General features: G+C 43.2%; 1 protein-coding gene across 1 annotated transcript in view; it reads right to left on the bottom strand.

Moving 5' to 3' along the window:
- The window catches only part of rptor (regulatory associated protein of MTOR, complex 1), a gene marked incomplete at its 3' end in the record, with an annotated part of 129,156 nt that overhangs the window by 26,125 nt on the left and 81,738 nt on the right, over window positions 1–21,293 (bottom strand). The window contains exons 8-10 of the mRNA XM_071536002.1: window positions 16,477–16,536; window positions 4,736–4,836; window positions 2,319–2,463 (exon numbers count right to left, since the gene is read on the bottom strand). Coding sequence (XP_071392103.1) covers window positions 2,319–2,463; window positions 4,736–4,836; window positions 16,477–16,536 — 306 coding nt within the window. The remainder of the gene's footprint in view (window positions 1–2,318; window positions 2,464–4,735; window positions 4,837–16,476; window positions 16,537–21,293) is intronic.

Raw genomic sequence — 21,293 nt, 5'->3', positions numbered from 1 at the left:
TTTTAGGTTTCAAAGGTTGAAGTATTGGACTCGGTATCTGTACAGAAACATTTCCAAGGAATACCCAAGGCCTTATGGTGTTCCTGTAATCCAGCAGCGGGGGAAACGGGCTGATAGATAGCTCACAGGGAGGAGGCTGCTGCACTGTGTGAGATGACAGCATTAACTTGATGATGTCTGCCAATAGGAATGAGTTACTCGTCACGAAGCCTGTCTCTCTCTCTGTGTGTGTGTGTGTGTGTGTGTGGTGTGTGAAATCAGGGGACCGCCGGCAACAGAGAGGTGTGTACGGGACCAGTTGGCGGCTGACTAAGCTCTTTTTCCTGTTGCCTGCAGAGAGTGGCGCAGCAATACACACACACACACACACACACACACAAACACAAACATACACGTGCACACACACACACAAATGGCCCACAAGGGAGTAATCAGCCTTTGGTTTCTTATCTGCTCTTGCCTATTCTGCACCATTTGAATAACAATTGCTGTTTGTGTACGGGCAGTAACATCGATCAATGAGTCCCCAAATTGCCAAATCCCCTCCCTCCATCCTCCTTTTTTCCCCCTCTCTGCTGTTCCAAACTTTATCTATCTACAGTACACGCCTTTTATCTCTGGCACTTCCATTTTTCATCATTCCCTCAGTCTCATTTCTTCCACTCTGAAAGCACTTCTCTGCCGTTATTCCCTCTCCTTCATACTGTATGTGCCATTGTGCAACAAAGTGCACTTCTCAATTTTCTTTGGCGGTAAACAGCGCAATATACCTACAATCTAAAATAATGGCCCTGTAAGAGCGGGAAACAGAGACTATCGCTCGCTTAAGATACTTTCAGCGAGGAGCAGTTTTCTTTACAATAACTGATGCCAGGGAGTTACACAACAAGTCGCTCCCCCAGGCAGAGAGAGTGAGAGAGAAGAAAGGAGTGAGTGAGAGAGAGGTTTTTTTTTCTTCAACACAAGCCAGCTAATGAGTGGGAGAGATGGAGAGAGGCATTTATAGAAGAAAAAGAAGAAACACAATAGATAGTGGGAGAACTGCGTGTGGAACTAAAGGGGGATAGATGATGGGATAATGTTTCTCACACAGTGTGGAGGAGCATGAAAAGTCGATGGATAACTGGGAGTCTTTTCAGCCCATCGATGTGTGTGTGTGTGTGTGTGTGTGTGTGTGTAGAATACCGCTAATGAGAATACATGGAGGACAACTCAATAAAGGTTTTATGAAATGTAAAGCACTGCTGCTGTTGGTCTCAACTCAACACTCATTAACACATCAGCACACTTATTGGAAAAAGAAAAAAAACCCCTCCAGGAACAAATCTAAAGCTGCATGTGTAAAATACACTAAAGGAAAAAATCTAGACTGATACTTACACTGTTAGATATATTAATTTGGGATGTTCAATGCATTCCAGGAATTATTTTGTGACTTTACAAGTGTTTCAACCTGAACCTGCGTTGTCTACTTCAGTTAGTGATTTCCTTTATTTCAAAGGCTGACTTTCAACAACCTGCAGAAAAAGGAGTGTGAACTTGTTGCTTTCAATCAAAGTGCAACATGTCTTGCGGCTGCATTGCATTCTAGTCTATTGAGGCTTCTGTAGGTGGAGAAAATTGTCTCTCTGTCTCTTCTACGATGGATTTCTCCCTGTATGATTGTTGAACATCAGTGCAAAATGGAGAGTCTAGAAAGTAGTCGTTGCTCTTTGATTCTGAGGGACTGACACCAAAACGTGACGTTTGCCCTTGATGTTTTAGATAGTTGAAAGATTTTCCACAAAATGGGCCCAGAAATGCAAGGTGCATCACCCATAGCTGGTCCCTAACAGTGGTAAAGTGTTTTAGGGTGGATTTCTCCTTTAAAAGAGTCCAAGAACTTTTGACACATAAGCTTTAAGACTGACTTACTGTTGTGTGGTGGGAAAAATGGTAGCATTTCCCATATTTACTCTATGTTCAGTAGTTAGCGTGCTGCGTTGCTTTTGAAATGATTAAAAGCAAGCATTCACCATCCACTAAATACAGTATACAGCTTGCTGAAGTGTTAGCATGCACCGCAGGGAGCGCAATACATACTGAATCGACTACCAATCATCTTGTCTGATCAAAGAGATCAAAAAGTCGGTGCATCCCTGTAAAGCAGAGTGTGTATATACACCTCACGCTATACTGTGGATGTGTGTGTAAGCCTCTACCTGCACTGTGTGCTGCAAAGCCAAGGACATCTGTACATCTGTGCACATGAAAGCGAGCCCTCTGCTGTGTGTGTGTGTGTGTGTGTGTGTGTGTGTGTGTGTGTGTGTGCGTCTTACCACATGGCGTGCATGTACGTAGGGGGCAGGCGTGGACTGCTGACCGGCGTGCAGTTGTACGACCTCATTATCCTCTCTGCTAATAGGAAATTGCGGAACAAGCTGGCGACCAGCAGGTCCTGGCGAAACAACTTCTGGAACAAATCTAAAGAAAGAGAGAGAGAGAGAGGGGGGGGGGGGGCGGGTGGAATAGAGATTATTCATCACGTTGGAGACAGAAGAGGGGCGATGAATGAATAAAATTGATGCGCACACGTTATTACAAGTGAGAAAAATGGGACGCTAGACGAGTTAGCGGGAAAGATCAAAGTGGGTGAAAGGAGGAACTGAAGTTAGAACAAAGTGGTCACTACGGAAGAAAAAGACGGTGTGTAAGCTTGTGTGTGTGTGTGTGTGTGTGCTTACAGTATACAGACAGACAGTGAGACGTAGATTAAAGTGATGGGTCGTGATGACATTTCATCGGCTCATTAATGCATTCACTAATTCACTTTAATGGGGCCAGGCCAATCCCATGCCAATCCCTATCTTATGGTAATAATTCCCACTCTGCTGGGTGTGTGTGTGTGTGAGAGAGAGAGAATGTGTGTGTGTGTGTGTGTGTGTGTGCGCATGTCAGGGATATTTTATGAGACAGTGTCTGACAACTAGTGTGTCAGCTGTTATTGTATGGTTCTGATTATAAATGTAGGACTGTGTGTGTGTGTGTGTGTGTGTGTGAGTGAGAGAGAGAGAGAGAGTGTGTGTGTGTGTGTGTGTGTGTGTGTGTGTGTGTGTGTGTGTGTGTGTGTGTGTGTGTATGTGTGTGTGTAATTTGGATTAGGTGTGCAGTGCCTTCATTACAGGGATTCTCTCTGATGTGGGCTGCTTCATTAACAGCAGAGCTCTGGGGGTTTAGAAGGCTTAGGCAGCCATCAGCATTGTCACATTGCTATTCTAACTGGGATACAGTACATCTCAGGGGAGTCTGTGTGTGTCTGTGTGTGTGTGTGTCTGTGTGTGTGTGTGTGTCTGTGTGTGTGTTGGCTTCCACATTGGCGGCTCCAAATAGGATAGAGTCTCAATGGGTAGGAATGGGACGCTTTTCTGTATTGCAGCCCCACTTCATGATTTATCTTTCCCTACAAATCTTGGCAAATACAGGAGTGGTAATGAGAGAGTAATGTTGCATGCAAAAGACACTGACACAGGTAAGCAATAAGAGAAGGTGTGGGTGTGCATGTGTGCGCAAAAGACAAAAAAATACAACAGATGGCGTGTGTGTGTGTGTGTGTTTTCAAGTAGTCAAGCTGAGCGTGTGGGTTATGGTTAAGGCTAATTTACGGTTCTACTTCAAAATATCGCTGTAGCCACGCTGTAGGTGTTTGCGGTGTTGTAGAGGCTGCCGCTGTAGTTTACTGTACATGCACCTCTCCAAAAATTTAGTTTTGCGTAGGGCGACACAAGACTGCGAGAACTGTGACTGGTCGACTTGGTCCGCATAGTATTTCCTCCTACTCATTTCCGGTTGATTTTCGCTGACAGTAAAGACAGCATGGAGCAGGTCGATGAGATCTTCTCCTCTGATGTAATCTTCTCCTTTTCAATAATGAAACACAAATGAGCTCTTCTTCTTCACCTAGCAAAGCCATTTCCAGTTCCAAACTACTATCAGCCTGCATTGTTACCGTTCAGTTTCACAGAATGTAAACTCCTTTACTTCCGTTTTTCTTTTAGACAGATTGCAACAACGCATGACACTGCCATCTAGTGTTTCGGTTGTTCACGCGCAGAACCACCAACGCAGATCTATAAATGCTCACACTGCTGTAAACGGCGCAAACTAAGGCGACACTTGAACGCAAAACTATAGCCTAGCCTTTAGGGGCAATGTGTGTGAGTACGCACATATGTGTGTTTTATGTGTGTATGTATGTGTTGCATGACACAAGTATGTCATAAATGCAATCGTGTGTGTGTTTGTTGCCAGCTGGTCGAGATAACCCTATGGAGTCTTACTGTGTGTGTGTGTGTTTAGGGCCACATAATTATGGTTAAAATGATAATCCCAATTATTTTGTTAGACATTGTAAATACAATGCATTTAATGCATATTTGGCATCTTATATCTACACTTTGACTATTTTCAACAGCAGCAGACAATCTAAATGTTTCAATATTGCTGATACACCAATATTATATGATTATTAGGTGCCCTGATGACGGCTCCCTGTGAGCTGAAACAAGTTAGCTGAAAAACGCTCTCTTCTCTATAGCTTCAATATCAGTAAGCTACTCACTACAAAGACATACCTCCTTGTTTGTTTGGTTCTCTGTTTTTACGATGATTAATTGTGGGAAATAAAATGGCGATATGTGATTAAACAAGATTAATCGTGCATCCCTAGTGTGCATCTGTGTGCGTGTTAAAGCCTCACCTCTGGGCAGCACATTCCAGGCGATAGTGTCAGTGATGGCGGTGAAGATCCAGTTGAGCTCTCCCAGAGGAGTGCGCCTGTCGTTGAGTCTGCCAGGGATCCTAAACCACACACACACACACCACAGATGGCACAGTGTCAGCAATACTGACTATATTTCAAACAGTTGACTCAGAGCACAAAGCGACAGTAGGATTATCTCAACACATCTGAAGACATTTACATTTACAGGCATTTACTTTCTTATCCAGAGCGACATACGAGTGCAAGAATACTCAGAATAGTTATGTGTAATTATGTATATTCATGTATAGGGAAGTGCTGCTGTAGGTAAAGAATTCAGAGAGAGAGCAAGATCAGGTGCAAGTAGAGAAGGAAGGCAGAGGAGAGGGAAATTCTGCTACACGGGAATTATTAATCTGCTGTCATACAGTATGTTTTGTTTTTGTTTACATACAGGGGGGCTTTCAGGTGACTTAACACACTCTGGAGGCCACATTGGAGGCTCACCGCTCTTGGCAGCAGTGGCTGTGAACAGATGGTTGGGGTTCTCAACGTATAACTTGGCTGTTTCAACAGAATTCAATAGACACAGCTAATTTCTGTGCTGATTTGAACCGGAGATCACTGAGACATCACTGAGACATCCGACTGATTTTGTGTTTAGATGTCAGCTAGTTAGCTTCACAGCTAACCATCACCGTCTTCCTGTAACCACATCTGATTTGCTCACTAGTTAATGAATCTTGTATACGCTAGTCTTAGTGGCTAAGAGTCGCATGTTAACATTAACATTGGTCACTTTTTTATATTAGCCTGCTGGTGGTTAGCTAGGCAACAAAGCCAAGAACCAATAGTTTGTTCAGGTTAACTGAGCTGACTCTTCTGGAGTTCTGGAGTAGAGGCAAGGACTAAAGACGAGACCGTTCACTGTATCTCTTAATTTTCTTCCCCGTTATATGCTATATATTTAGACGCACAGCCAATTCTCCACTGTACCTCCATGATGGCGCCAGCTGTGGCTGATAGGAGATTTGTCACGCAGCTGCAAAGCCTTTACGTTTCTATGAGGTTACAAGGTTTATGTTTTATCCTCCATCTAGTGTGTCAATCCCGTATTATGCAACTGTGTTTCAATGTGTCAGCACAAATTTGCACAAGTCAAATTCCTTTTTAACCCGTAGTATTGATGCAGGCATAATAAATGAATAAATGAGATTTCCTTATAGCGGCTGAACGTTTCTTTTCTCGACTCTCTGGTGAGGGAACAGCTCAACTTCAGTGTGTGACATCTCAATGCTGAATCTAACATTCAGAATTTGTTTGATTATATCGGGAGAATTGAAACATCTTGCCTAAGTCCCAAGTGTGCATGACAGCTACATTCACAGCTGTGTATCTAATGTGTATTAGAGGGATCTGAGATCTGTACCCTGCGTTTAATTCCACACTGGCAGAAACTCATCCACTTCTGTTCTGGCACTCAAAATCGGATTCTAGCTATTCCGTGACCGGAAAGCGGGAGCGCCATGGAAATGAGCGTGGGGAAATCTCTTCCAGACAGAGACCGAGACGGCGTGACAGTAATCACCATAGCAAACAGAGGAAATTACCATTACCACACCTGGCCGTCTGCTTTCTAATGAACACTGTGTAAAGCAGGGAGACGGGACGAGGGTAAACGCTAGGTGGCTAACGGACATTGCGGCTTATGTGAACAAGTGAGAAAATTCAGTATAAGTGAGGCAACGGCGAGGAAAATACTGGAAATTAGTGAAGTAATGGAAGGTAAAAATGAAGACACAATGACAGAAAAGAGTGGAAAAAGGGAAAAACCCAGAACCTCCTGAAGACAGCTGGGCTAACCGCTAAGCTACCAAATAACTGTAGAACTAAAAAAAAACAAAAGTACTGTAGCTAACAATGCTAATATGTAATACAAAAAACAATCTGAAGCAGAATGCATATAGTACAGACAGAAAGTAGAAGGCTGTGTGTGTGGGGGTGAGAGAGAGAGAGAGAGAGAGAGAGAGAGAGAGCGAGCGCTTGGGGATTGGGAAGGACATTTCTTTCATTGGCTGGGAAGTGGGGGATTCCCTAGCCGATGGTGTAGATGGTTTCCCCACGCTCGCTCTCTCTCTCTCTCTCTCTCTCTCCCCCTCTCTCTCTCTCTCTCTCTCTGACACACACACACACACACACAGACACACAAAATGCCGAGGGCCTGCGGTGGACCACCAAGTCATCGCTCAAGTGAAAGAGCAGCGGTGTCAGAGCATCAGAGAGCAGTCATTCCTCCTCTTCTGTACAGAGCTCTTTAGACCACAGGGGTCGAGCCCCAGTTCCCATTCATCTGCCAACTGCTCCTGCTTTACCCATTCGCTCACTGGAGGCCGGCGATGAACGCACAAACACACACACGAGCGCTTATGTGGAAACATAAACTCAGACACAAACCATTCAGAGAGAGAGAGAGAGAGAGAGAGAGAGAGCGATGGGGAGACAGAGAAAGAGAAAAAAGCAACACAAGTTCAGTTTCCATCCAAGTATTTTTATTTTTTTGTGAATTATGATATATCAAAACTAGAAAAGCTGAATGAAGTCTCCTCCATAAGTCTCCTTTGTGGTTCTATGCCCAATACTTGCCGCATTTCTTTGTTTTTGTCTTCAGATGCTAAAGAACAATCACAGCTTTCCAATTCTCAAATCAATTCTTGAAAGATTCTTCACATTTTATTTTTTGCAACATTGCAAAAGTTTGTGTAAAATTGGCTTAACAGTTGGATGGAAACATAGATATGGAGACACAGAGAGAGAGAGAGAAACTACACGTGCAAAGACAGACTCAATGTCTAAATGTCACCCAAGAACTGCAGGTGGCGTGGTTATGTAAAATAATCAAGGAATCAAGCAGCACACCTACGAATTACTTAAACCTCCACAGAATGATAGTACTGTGGGAGCTGTGGTGCTTTCCCAGTCCTTCAGCTGCCACATCCACCTCTAAGTGACAAATAATAGCAGCTGTGAAGCCCCGCTCCTGGCAGGTAAAAGCCCATAACCATGTGGGCCGGCCCGGCTACTGAGTGCTTTGTGCGCCTGCCAAGGATGTTTGGCTAGTCAGCACTAAGGATGAACACTCAGCAGCTCACATCCTTGCTCAGTATCCAGTGTAATATATTTGAGGAGGGAAAATAGACATTGCATGGATGGATGAGCGGACGGATGGATGGTGTTTGGATGGGCTGGAATAATGCCGAGCCTGAGGAGGTCAGGGAGTGTCATCTGTCAAAACACTTCTAAAAACACTTCTTCTCTTTTTATTTTACACATTTTTGTTCTCAATGTATTTTCCTACTTTATTTGTATGTAATCCTGTTATTTATTCATGCAGGGCATTTGTAATAGTTACTGGTTTGATTGTTTTGCTCTAAATTATTTTTCCAAAGTCCAAAGACATGCAGGTCAGGTGGATTGAAGACTCAAAAATTGCCGATAGGCATGAGTGTGTTTGTTTAGTATGGTATATGATGTATGTAATCTAGTAAAATTATGTACTGTATATGACATAGTATATGATGTATATGAAGTATGTAACCTACATGACATTGTATAGGATGTATATGATGTGTATATGCTGTAGGCTTTATAAATAAACAAGACTAAATAAATAAGAACTGCAGAGACATAAAGAAAAAAAAACAAACTTTAAGCCACCTTTAAGCCATCAAGGCCATGTTCATACGTAAAGCAGTTGGTCTGACACCAAGACACACTTTGGTTACTCATGTTGATGCGCTCTGCAAGTCTCTTACAACTCATCGGAGGTGTAAAGTGGAGAGGCGAGAGATAAAGACCTCTAGAGTACAAGGACCAGTCACTGGGAAAAACGAATGCGAGTGTGAGTCTGTGTGTGTGTGTGTGTGTGCTTTTATGTGGGTTTGCGTATGTGTGGATTTATATTACAATTACAATTATGGCATTTAGCTGTCAGTGTTATCCAGGGAGATTTACAATGAGGTCGACGGGACACGTGGCTGCTGAAGGACACACAGCAGGGATAAACTCTCTGACTGCTCAGTTATAACACTGCCTTTCAAACATTACTACCTCCATCCCTTGTGTCCATGAGGGTTTTTGTGTGTGTGTGTCTTCATCTTTGTGTAAAATTACAAAAAAAAGAACCAGATAAGGTCTAGCTGTCACAATTCCTGCTTTTCACCCTGGCAGACTGGATTCAACACTTTTCTGGTACTTGTGGGTTGCGAGGTTGTGTGTCTTTCAACCGGAGAATTGGGGTTCAAGGCCTCCATGCAGGTAAGCATTCGCCCTGCTGAAGTGTCCTTGAGCAAGACACTGAATCTCTAACCTCTCCAGGGTCGCTGTTCTGTAGCTGCTAGGGACGGGACGATAATTATGCTTATCTGGCGAAACAATTTGATACGCGATAGGGGGTTCACGATTCAATACAACTACGCTACGATGTAATAAATAAAAGTGCAATGATAAAGTATGACTGCAAAATTATGTTTATTTCTGAGCCACAAATGCAATGGCACTGGCTTGTAAATGTAAACAACAATTTAAAAATGTAATTACAAACTGCAAATAATATAATTTCGATGGAGAGCTTGTGAAATTGTGATGGGCGAGCCGTCTCATTTGTGATGACTACAGCAGATTCATTTTTCTGCCCAACAATACGTACTGTCATATATTTATATAGTGATAAATTGAATTTCAATATATTGTCCCATCCCTAGTAGCTGCTGACGTTGCTTTCTGACTTTCCTCTGCAGAGAGAAGAAGAAACAATTCCCCTACAGGGATCGATGAAGTATCATGTTATTATTGTGATTGTTAAGATGGTGATCATACGATTCCTTGAACGGCGGACTCCTGAGACCCCCCCAGTGCGTTCACCACAGCGGGGTTTCAGGCTACAGTGTCAGATACCGGGGAGGCGGGTCGGCCCTGCCCACCGGGGGGGAGGGTAGGGGGGGGGGGGGTAGAGGGCTCACGGCGAAAACGCGCAGTAGGAGGCTGTGAATAGGGATCAACTCACGGCACTTGTGTCAGCACCATGTGAGATGAAAGAGAAGGGATAAGAGTGTGTGTCTGTGTGTGTGAGAGAGAGACAGTGAGAGATCGAGTGAGTGAACACGTGTCTGTGTAGTACGCAGAGAAAATACACATGGGCTTGGTGTCGTGACTTTCTTATCTAAAAGGCTATTGTGATTGGACACAGCCAGAATGTGTGTTGGTTGGACGTGGGAGGGAGAGACAGAAGGATGGAGAGCGGGAGGGAGAGAGAAAGAAATGATCAAATTAATACAATAAACAAATACACAGCGCTTCAATTTCTTTTTTTGTTTTGGACGCAGCTCCACCAAATACTACTGCGCTGACATTACATGATGCGAGACAATTTACAACAAATGTTCTTAACATTTAGGGGAGCGCAGAGTGTGTTTGTATGTGCGTTCCCATTGTGTCTGACCTTTTGAGGTGTGAGTATGTACTCAGTGAGCGGTCAATGAGTGTGCAACGCCCATTACCCATCACTGTGTGTTGGCACCGAATACACAGCGCCATGCCCATGTACACAATTCGGACACGCATGCATGCACACACGCACCCACGCACACAGAGTACAATAATGACACATGATGAAAAATCCACCTTTGGATACGGTTGGGGCCCGATCGCACAGGCTGCACAATACAAGACACGCTCCTCTGCCTTTTTCTGTTGAAGCCCACAAAGCAGAGCAGCCTGCTGTGTTTTTGTGTTGCTGTTGTCGTATCAGCTGTCAGCCACGGAACAAGCTGTTGAATATTGTGCTAGCTAAAACAAGGTTCATGTGTTTTAGCTAAATTCTACAAGAATTATAAACACAAAAAATTCCTGTTAAAGCACAAATTTGCCTCAAAACCTGCTGTTTTCTGTTCAGATAGTGGTAACCGGTTTGTGAAGCTGTAAAGCTCCGGGTGATCCTCCATGTTTATTGTTTACAAGATTCACCTCAGAAGTCCCACCGCTCCCAACAGTGAAATAAGGGTTGCCTTTTTTGCTCCGAGAAGAACTTTTTTCAACTTGGGGTGTTCAAGGTGCTCTTCCAAAAGTGTGAGGCACCTGAAGTGGAAAAACACAAAGCGCCCAGCAACGCAAAAAACATTCACTCACAGTGGAAACAGGAAAAAGCCGCCCTCTGCTGCCAAAACACATCCTGTGCGATCGGGCCTTGATAGATATCATCAATCTGTAATGTTCAATGCATTCCAGGAGTTATTTTGTGATAAAGTGTTGTAATTTACTCTTGTGGTTTACCCACTTTTTCCTCGTCTACTTCTACTTCAGTTAGTGATTTCCTGAATAAATAGCTGAAAAATCTTCTGCCATCAATCTCCATTGTAGTTGCGCTGGAAATATCTTGACACGATTTCACATCGTCTACGTTTGGCCAGTTATCCAAGGGAATAAAAAGCATACAACAAAAATGGGCCCAGAAAATGGGCCCAGAAAATGTAAGTTGTAAATTAGGGATGCACATTTTCAAAAAAACATATTGATCGATTTGCACTGTTAACAATCAAATATCAATGTTCGTTAAGCCCAAATATGTTACTGGGAATCCTACCTGGTTGGCTTTCCACAAGTCCAGTGGATTTGTATCAAGTGGTGGAGGCATTTCTTGCAAGTAGCTCTCCACTTTGGTTTAATGGTCAATTATACAACAGGTAGTTCCGACCTAGCGATCTGATTGGTCAACTAGACATTTAGAACGTGCTCAAATCAGCATGACAGCACACCTAGCCGTGCTCATCACTAAATATTACTCCGCCATATATTATCATACAATTTAAATATAACTCTACGTTAACTCTGTTCAGCCTTGATGTTACAGACGCTCTGCCATCCATCAGCTGTGCCGGTGAGTCGGTGACACGGCGCTACTAGCTTAAAAATACATGTGAAGTTCGCGGACATAGTAGCTAAATCTGTCCATGGAAAAATTATTTTTTTCAGCAGATATCTTAGTTACAACAAGATTGAGCTAGCAAGGCAGTTTTGTGTTTATATGTGTGGTATTTATTCAGTTTGGGAAATCCCGCGATCTCTAGAAAGCATTAGCTCCAGTTGGCTGGCTGACTCAACAGGGACTAGAAATCGTCTTTGTTGCTAGGTCGTTACTAAGGCTCCGCCTACTTGCTGGAGTAGTAAACTAGGTTCCATTACATAGGAGTCTACTGACGTGACTGATTGTTTTCCAGTTATTAGTCAGACCCCATGTATTTACAGGGAAACGGAGATAACACTAGCAAAAAGTTTTTTATTTTGAGAGCGAATTGCCCCACAATATGAATACATTTTGTTTATATCTTTTATTTTGTTGGTAACTGTTGTATAATCGCAATATTACACTCGAGGGTGTGCCTTACCGTCTCGTGTAATATTGCTTAATTGCGCAGTTGGACTAACCGGCTGCGATGACGCAATTCAAAAGTTAACCATTAAGGTTAATCGATGTGATACATAACAAATAATAAATCGATCGTCAATTTTTGTTTTTACTGTAAATGTAATGTAATGTCCATGTAAGCCAGTAGCTGTTCTTTTTAAAAGTGTTGAAGTGTTTTGGGGGGATTTTTCCTTTAAGTGTACATGCCTAAATACTTACATCAAGCACTACTTTTCGACCAAAATACTAAATTTCTACAAGATCATATGAATGAGCACTTAAGCATCTCTCTATATAACTGCAAATTCTTGTATTAGAAATTTCTAATAGAAATTCTCGGAACCTTGAATTTAATAACATAATTTAACCATAATAATCATCATCTTTAGTCACAAAAACTGCTGTTTGTGTGACGTTTCTTTTCATGCCCTCATTTCAGAATACGCCTGAATAGATCTGAATAGATCTGGTTTTGTTGGAGCTTCCATTGAAACACATCTATACCATTGACACTACACTTGAGTCAGGAAGATGGTATAGCCTCACAGAGCACAGGGGTGAGACGGTAAATGAGTTTAGAGCCATTTCTCTTTTATGAGCTCTGAGACCATCCATTATTTAACTCTGAAGGACATCAGCTGAGTCAACACTTACTGTAGCCCTCTGGACGGCTCTTTAGAAACGCAATGAACCGAAACGGAGGCCGAAGCATCAGCCTGCTGGGAAAACCCGCTCCCATCGGCGAAGCACGGAAAGCTATTCCGCGGTCATGTCCGGGCCAGCTGAAACTTCCAGGATGGAGGAGCAACATGGCTCAATGCCATTAACATGAAATATTTATCTCTACGCTTAATTGGTGCATTAGGGGGAATTAGATCTTAAAAAAATAAAGTCCCATGATGTAACATGATGCAAACTTTTAGAAATCCCTGATCTTCTCTTATTTTTGTCCATTTAAATCCCCACCTGAAATCTCTCCATGCTTTGATGTCACTTCAAGGTCCTGAATGTCCTGAAGTTTAATATTTTAATATTGGATGTTTAAAGTCGTTCAGGTTTTTGAATATTGCTCATAAGTGACAGCATCTCAAATCCAATTCCGGCACACCATAGAGACTAATATACTGAAGATCAGCACTTTACTCCTGGTAGAGCTCCCTCCCTCCCTCCCTCGCTCTCTCTCTTAACCTCGCTGACTCCCTTCTGGGTCTGGTCCTATTGATATGCAAGCCTGGAGAGGGAGTGTGTGTTTGAAGTGGACGGCTAACATGGTGATGTTAGAGCCGAGCACAAGATCTTATGAAAGGTAACAGAGAAGCCTGTGTATGTCTGTCACATACACACATCACTGACTGATTCAGCTTACACAGCCTGGAGGGATTTCTCTTTGAAGGGGAGGAGAGACGGTTTTTGCATTACTAGTTGTGGTCGTACATTTTGGGAGGCCTACATAAGTCTCAAACCCTATAGTGGATTTTTGTTGAGTGTTTCTACAGCATGCACCTGTTTGGAGCAAACAGACTTCTATCCAAGGGCCGTTAATGATTTGTTACTGGCTGTTGCTAGCTTTGTATTCAGGTCACATCCGTTTGTTTGTCCCTTGTCTTACACAGAGACCATTTTGAACTTTATCTTGAAGTGTCCTACTCTCTGCAGAGCGGGTAACTCCAAAAACACTGTCAAACTGTCACGCCTTTGATGTTTCTGTTTTGCCGTCGGTTGCGTCTACTGTCACCAGAATGTGCCCGTGGGGAACAAGCAGCATCCGATTGAGAATGGTTTTCCCGGCACCATCCCATGACGTAAACTAGCATGACGTTTGGTGGGCGCAAAAACTCTCCTGATGACATGTGAGTCGTAAATTACTTCCGCCCCCCCCCTCGCCTCCCCTCCCCTCCTCCTCAGAAGCTCATTCTTAATTCGAGTGAGAAATGTGAAGAAAGAAGGAGAAGACAGAGTGGAAGAGCATGGGAGGAGAGCTTCAGGGTTGTCAAGCCCTCCAAGTGATGTTCGTACGGTCGAGGAGGCAGGATTTCAAAAGAGTTAAAGACAAATGGAAAAAGGGGAAAGCTTATTTCTTCAAAGGTGTTCGTCATTGCCCTAGCGGTTTCCCATCCTGCCTTGAGAGCCACTTGCCAGCAGCTACAGTACTGGGGAATTTACTGCATATATTCATACGTCAGAGAGAGGTGGTGTTAGACGTATAGAGAGAGGGCAGGTAGAAAGGGAGGAATCGTTAAAACCGTGTGAAACAAAGATCAAAAGAAAAAAATTAAAGCAAGTAGGAAAGATTAATGAGTTAAGAAACAGAATTAAATGGTAAATAAAGGAAGAGCAGTGAAAAAGAAGACAAGGGGGAGCAGTGAAAAAAAATCAAAACAATGAATAATTCCTATTCACCTTGTAGTAGGGCTGGGCGATATGGTTGAAATCAATATCATGATAATCATAAGGATTTTTCTCAATATCAGTATATATCACGATATGGTTCATGTATGCAAAATCACGTTAAATAATCAAATTAATGTTCATCTCATTGAACCGAATGGTAATGTTAGGTGTGATGTCAAACAAAACAGAAATATTCAAATAATATTCCTACCATACCTCATTTTATCAGAGTTTTTAAGTAAAATTTGCTTGTCATCATCAATTCAGACAGCAGAAATGTGTGTCACGATATCAAAATATCTTCATATCATCACGATATGATTCCACTGATAGACGATACACGATAATATTGAATTATCGCCCAGCCCTACCTTGTAGAAACAAAGAGGAACAATGAGCAGCAATTTCTATTGCGCATGATGATGGATGAAGGAACGAACAAATGAATGAACAAAGAAACAAACAGAAGGAGACTGATTCATAGCAAATGCAACTATAAAACTATTTACGAGGATGTGACTGGAACACAAAAAGCATAAAAACAAAAATAAAAAGCAAACAGGAAAACGTTATCTCCCATCAGAATTGCCCCTAAAATCCTGAAAATACTGTAAAAACTACTTCTCTGTTGACCTGGCTGAGGTGAGGGAACATGACTGAGGAGGCAAAGTAGGGCACACAGAACTTTGGACAGAAACGTAAAAAAAAAAAAAAACTTCCAGCAGTAGTGAGGGAGGAGAGAGGAGGTGCAGACCAGAAAGGGCATGAGAAATGTGCCTTTGCCTGCGTCATCGTGGGACAACGTCTGCTAGCCTGAGCCCTACACACACACACACACACACACACACACACACACACACACACACACACACACACACACACACACACACACACTGAAACAAGCTCATAAAGACACAAAGGGCTACAAGGACAGTACGTGCATATAAGCACACACTCAGTCTATCTGCACCAACCTGCAGCCAAATACTAATTAACCTCTAGAGGAAGGACACAGCTGCGTAGGTATAGATTGTGTGTGTGTGTGTGTGTGTGTGTGTGTGCACACACGCTCACAACCTGTGTCATGCAAGCTGAAAGCGCTGCCATGTGAAGAAACGAGTGTGCATCTTTCGCAAACACATTGCAAGAAAGCAACCAACGTCATTAAGAGACTGCTGACACACATTTCAATTTCAGCACCTCGAGGTTCTTTCCAACACATCTTTTTCTCAGGTCTTTTTTCCCCCCGGTGAAATATAACAATCAGCTTTTAAGTCACTTAGCGCTCGCAATTCCAAGTCTTGTCAACCGACTTGTTTTATGGGTGTCATTTTACTCACCCCCGCACATAGGAGGAAAAAAAGAAACGCCACCCCCGAATGTTCTGAGAAACTACTAAAACTTTAGATATGACATCCATATTGAGTGCAAATATCAATCTGTGACTCTGTGCCTAAGAGCAAGAGATGTTCCGTACTCAGCCGGTTGGCACCCGGAGCTTTATTGAAGAAAAGTAGAGCTTTAAATCTGCCAAACTACTGCCGCACTGGCTGTGAGGGAGAAACAAAGGCAGAGAATTATACCTGGAGGAGGGAAAACAGCAGAGGGAGGGCAAGAAAAATGAAAATAAGAAAGAGACCGAGAGAGAGAGAGAGAGAGAGAGAGAGAAAGAAAGACAGGAAGACAGACGGAGAGACCGAGACACAGGGAAGACAATAATTACTCTCTCTGGAGTGTGCCCTTGTGAGAGAGGGGGAGAGAGAGAGGGGGGAGAGAGAGAGAGAGAGAGAGAGAGAGAGAGAGAGAGAGAGAGAGAGAGAGAGAGAGAGAGAGAGAGAGAAAGAGAGAGATTTTTTTTTTTGAAGGCCGGCTGTGGAGTGCCACTTACTTCTCTATGAGGTCTAGCGTCACCCCCGGCACCAGCTTGGCACTCTTCTGCATACAAAACCTAGAAAAAAAAAACACACAGACACAGACAGACAAGGAGAAGCTGTCGATAAAGGTTGGAAGCAAAACAAAGTGTTCACAGACTAGACTAAGCAATAAAAACGTTTGGCCTCTACAATACAGATTTTATGATCTATGAGAAAGACGATTAACTGAAGAAAAAAAACAAAACACTCAAATGAAAAACGAGAGCTTCAAATATTGCATCCACTGAGCACTTTGATGAGTGTATTTTGGATGAGTTAAAGTCAAAGGGACGGAGGTGTGTGTGTGTGTGTGTGTGGGGGGGGGGGGGGGGGGGCAGGCAGTGTGAAACAGAGTCGTATTTCTGAAACGTCTGGCGTGGGGGGTTATTGTTTACTATGCATGGTTAGCTCTGACAGGTAGGGCCAGCTGTAAGTCACAGCAGGTTGGCGTTCAGCGGAGAAGCATAGAGGTTCACTGCAGCACCGGAGCACACACTGACTCATCATCCAAGCAGGTGTGTGTGGTGTGTGTGTGTGTGTGTGTGTTTGTGTGTGTGTACGTGTGTACGCAGACATCAGTCAAACGTCAGCTACAGAAACCATAAACCAAAAGAGGGCATATTAGATTTGGGGAAAAAAACCACAAGGTCAAAGTCACACGTCACATTAGGGCTGAAAGATACTGACAAAAAGCTAGCTAAATCAGTTTCATCTTTTAAATCCCTCCTAAAAACACACTTATATAAACAGGCTTTTATGTGAATTACTCCGTATGCACTGCCGTTCGGGAGTTTGGAATCGCTGAGGGGTCTTTGTGTTTCCTGGGGGGGGTTTTCCTGCTTTTGTTCGCTGGGGTGGCGTTGAACTGGTCGGGGGAGGGCAGCCGGGGGCATTGATGGTGTTGCGGACTGCTGCCTCTGTTTTCGGGTGGCTGTTCTGTTCTTCGGACTTTCTATTCGTCGGGATGTCACCTCCGTTTGCGGCAGCGGTGACATCTTTGCTGGCCTTGGGCGGTCTGGCTGTCGGGCTTTTCGGGATTCTCGGTTGGGGTTTCGCCATGGGTGTGATTGGCTTGTGCGGCGTTTCTCGCGGGCCGTGCGTTCGGGCTGTTTCCCGCGGGGGCTCGATGGGGTTTGGATCGGGCGGTTTTGCTGGTCGGTCTGTCTGGTCTCTCCGGACTCGGTGGTTGGTTGTTGTTTTGGGGGATGGGGGCTGTTTCTGGGGAGGGGGTCTTCGGTTTCTTGGCGGTGTCGTGCTTGGGGTGGCTTTTGCCTCTCGGGGCGGCAGGTGGCTGGAGGGTTTGTGGAGACGGGTGCTGTCTCTGGTGGGTTGGCCGGTGTGGTCACCCGGTCTGGGTCCTGTTGGGCTTTTGTGGGGGCGGCTTGATCGTGGGGTCCCTGTGGGCAGTTTGCACTGGTGGCAGGTGCTGCGGGGGGTGTGTGGGGGTGGGGCTTCGCCTGGTGTCTTGGGGGCCTGGCGGCTGTAGTGCCTGGGGTCTGTGGGGCTGCTGCTGCTGCGCATGGGGGATTCTTTGATGGGCGGGGGGTTTGGGGGGTGGAGCAGTCGTTTGGAGTGGAGGTATTGGTTTGTGGCATTGTCGGGTATCGGTCTCTTTCGGGGGCATGGAGATTTCTTGGTGGTTCTGGACTCTTGAACGGTAGTGTAGCCTACTTGTACCTCTATCTCCATTTTATTGCTTTCTTGTGTTTTGGCACACACTTTTATTTAAAGTTCCATCTGTTTAATTGTATCTCTGTTTGTTTGTTTGTTTGTTTTTTAGTTGTACCTGTTTATCTCTTGTATTACCTTTTATTCCTATTTTTTATAAAAAATTTTCGGCACACACTTTTATGTAAAGTTTGATCTGTTTTTAATTGTATCTCTGTTTGTGTGTTTTTAGTTGTACCTGTTTACCTCATATATTACCTTTTATTCCTATTTTCTATTATATATTTTTTTCTAATTTATTTTTATTTTTCTATCATTCATTGTTGTAGTTTCAAATCACTGCTTTTGGGTTTTATTGTATGTAAAGCACTTTGTAAACATTGTTTTTAGAAAAGTGCTATACAAATAAAGTTATTATTATTATTATTATTATTATTATTAAACATCGAATTGTGATTATTTGACAGAATATTGCAATTTAAACTGCGATTCATATCATCACAAGTTTTTCTTGTCATCAATGTTTTAGAACTTTAAAGACATGTGATTTTGTAAAGAAAAAAAAAATAGATGTCAGTGTGCAGGATTTATTGATGAAAGGTTTTCATCAATATTGTACTTCATTCATAGACCAAAGATCACCTGCAGCTCTAAAACCTTGTTCAGAAATCCATTTCGGACGCCTCTCTCTCTCTTAAGCAGTTAATTGCAGCCTCTGTGATTTGAAAATTGCAGAAGTACATATTGCTATTTCGATTTTTTTAGATTAATTGTTCAGCTGTTCTTCACATTCATACAGCTATGTTTATCCACACTTGAGAGCTGCCCAGTCCATCTACTTTTAGCCACTGAGCAGCACTATTGGAGCAGTTGGGGGTTTCAGTGCGTTGCTCAAAACGCCTTCAGTGGTAGTTATTGAAGAAAAGCACGAGAAGGAAAAGAATAAGAATAAGAAGTCCTAGTCATTCAATTTTCCCCACTCACTAATCTAACATTTAGGTTGTCATCACCCCTGCGAGAGCGAATTTATATCCATCGATCCTCCCTGACAACGATGCAAGGTACGGTACTCATATTTTGAAGACCTTCCTGCTACTGGAGAATAATGAGATCCCATATGGCACCAGTGTGATGTAACGTCCCTTTAAAGAACAGTACAGGCCCTCAGTGTCCGTGTCAGACAAGGAACAAAGAGGAAAAAAGGACGGCACCAGTACAACTTGTTCTGAAACCTTAACAATCAACAACTTGCTGACAGTGTTCAAGGCTGTAAAAAAAAAAAAAAAAAGAAAAAACATCGGCATGAGTAATGTGCCAGAGAAATACTGTTTATGTCTCTGTTCAGTTTTTCATGATACGAATTACAAGTCAATTATTGTTTTCCCCTATACCAGCCAATCCACGATTATTCCCTATTTACTTCTGAATTTTACTTGAACCACACATTCCATATTTTTGTCCGTGTTTTTGTCTGTGTTTTCAGCAAAAGGGAAACCATAAGCCCCTAACATAAACAAAGATGATTAATTAAAATTGGAGTCGTGCAGAAACACACAGACGGCCCAAAGTAAACACAACACACAGACATAGCAGGAGGTTGCATCAGGGAGAGTGTGTTCCCACCCAGCCCCTGCACAGGGAAATACACATTCCCTCAAGCAGGATAGGCAGGAGACGAGATGAGAGGAGAGATGGAGGAGAGGAGAGGAGAGGAGAGGAGAGGAGATGAGGAGAGGAGAGGAGAGGAGAGGAGAGGAGAGGAGAGGAGAGGAGAGGAGAGGAGAGGAGACGAGAGGAGACGAGACGAGATGAGGAGAGAGGAGAGGAGAGGAGAGGAGAGGAGAGAAGAGAAGAGAAGAGAAGAGAAGAGAAGAGAAGAGAAGAGAAGAGGAGAAGAGAAGAGAAGAGAAGAGGCAGAAGAGAAGAGAAGAGGAGAGGAGAGGAGAGGCAGGAGAGGAGAGGAGAGGCAGGAGACGAGATGAGAGGAGAGGAGAGGCAGGAGACAAGATGAGGAGAGAGGAGAGGGGAGGAGAGGCAGGAGACAAGATGAGGAGAGAAGAGAAGAGAAGAGAAGAGAAGAGAAGAGAAGAGAAGAGAAGAGAAGAGAAGAGAAGAGAAGAGAAGAGAAGAGGAGAGGAGAGGAGAGGAGGGGAGAGGAGAGGAGAGGGGAGGCAGGAGACGGGATGAGAGGAGAGGAGAGGACTCCTTCTGCTTACAACCGCAATATATGAAGTTGATTCATTCAAAACCTATGAATAGAATAAAACAAGTAAGGATGCTTACTGCTTAGCAACGGGGAACTCATTTTTGTTTGCAGAGGAGCAAAATAATATAGCTCAATTAAAACCCAAAGCTTGTGCAGTATCTTTGTTTAACGTCTGATATTATATTGTAAAAATGTTCTAAATGTCCATAACCATGATGTAACACGACCTCGAAAATGTTACTGGTTAATAGAGGCTTGTAATTTTTTTCTGTTCAGATACGCTGTCACTTTGGCCTCATCTAACTGTTCCCTCTGAGTAGTAATCAAGTTCTTTGCAAACTGATGAATGCAATTTGGTCAGATGACACATTCAACCTAGTATTTGCTAACTAAAGGGGAAATTGTGTCAAACCAACGCATTAGGCAACTCAATACAGAGCAAAACATCACTGAATTCAATGATTGCCCATACGTACATTGCCTAAATGTTCTAAGCAGAAGTAGGAAACTGTCAAGGATAAACAATAATTTATCTCAGCCATGACTTGCGCTTGGAAAAAGATTTGAAAAAGCATCAGAATCAGCCAGAGGTGAAAACTATTATGAGAAATATTTCCTGAAACTCAATGCTGGCCATCATTTTTACTCTGGCATTTCTTATTCAGTGCATGCACCAGTTGATTTAGAGAATATAAACTAATATGTTATGCAATAATGAAGCCGTATTTCAGAGGTCAGTGTTGCCAGACAGGAGAGTACATTGATCACAAATGTAAAACAACCGATATAGAGTTGGCCCATTGCCCATCTTGCTTCCCTATTAATCACACCATTACAGAGATTTGGCCTACCGTCAGTTGGTTTGGTTGTGTTGTGAAACAAGTTTTAAAGATTCATCAGAGATCAATTCAGAGTAAT

This window comes from Centroberyx affinis, unplaced genomic scaffold, assembly GCF_046629955.1.
Source record: "Centroberyx affinis isolate AG114_WGS23_722 - 3 ecotype Tasmania unplaced genomic scaffold, CSIRO-AGI_Caff_v1 ptg002812l_1, whole genome shotgun sequence".
Lineage (NCBI taxonomy): Eukaryota > Metazoa > Chordata > Actinopteri > Beryciformes > Berycidae > Centroberyx > Centroberyx affinis.
This window is presented reverse-complemented; position numbering and strand designations above follow the sequence as displayed.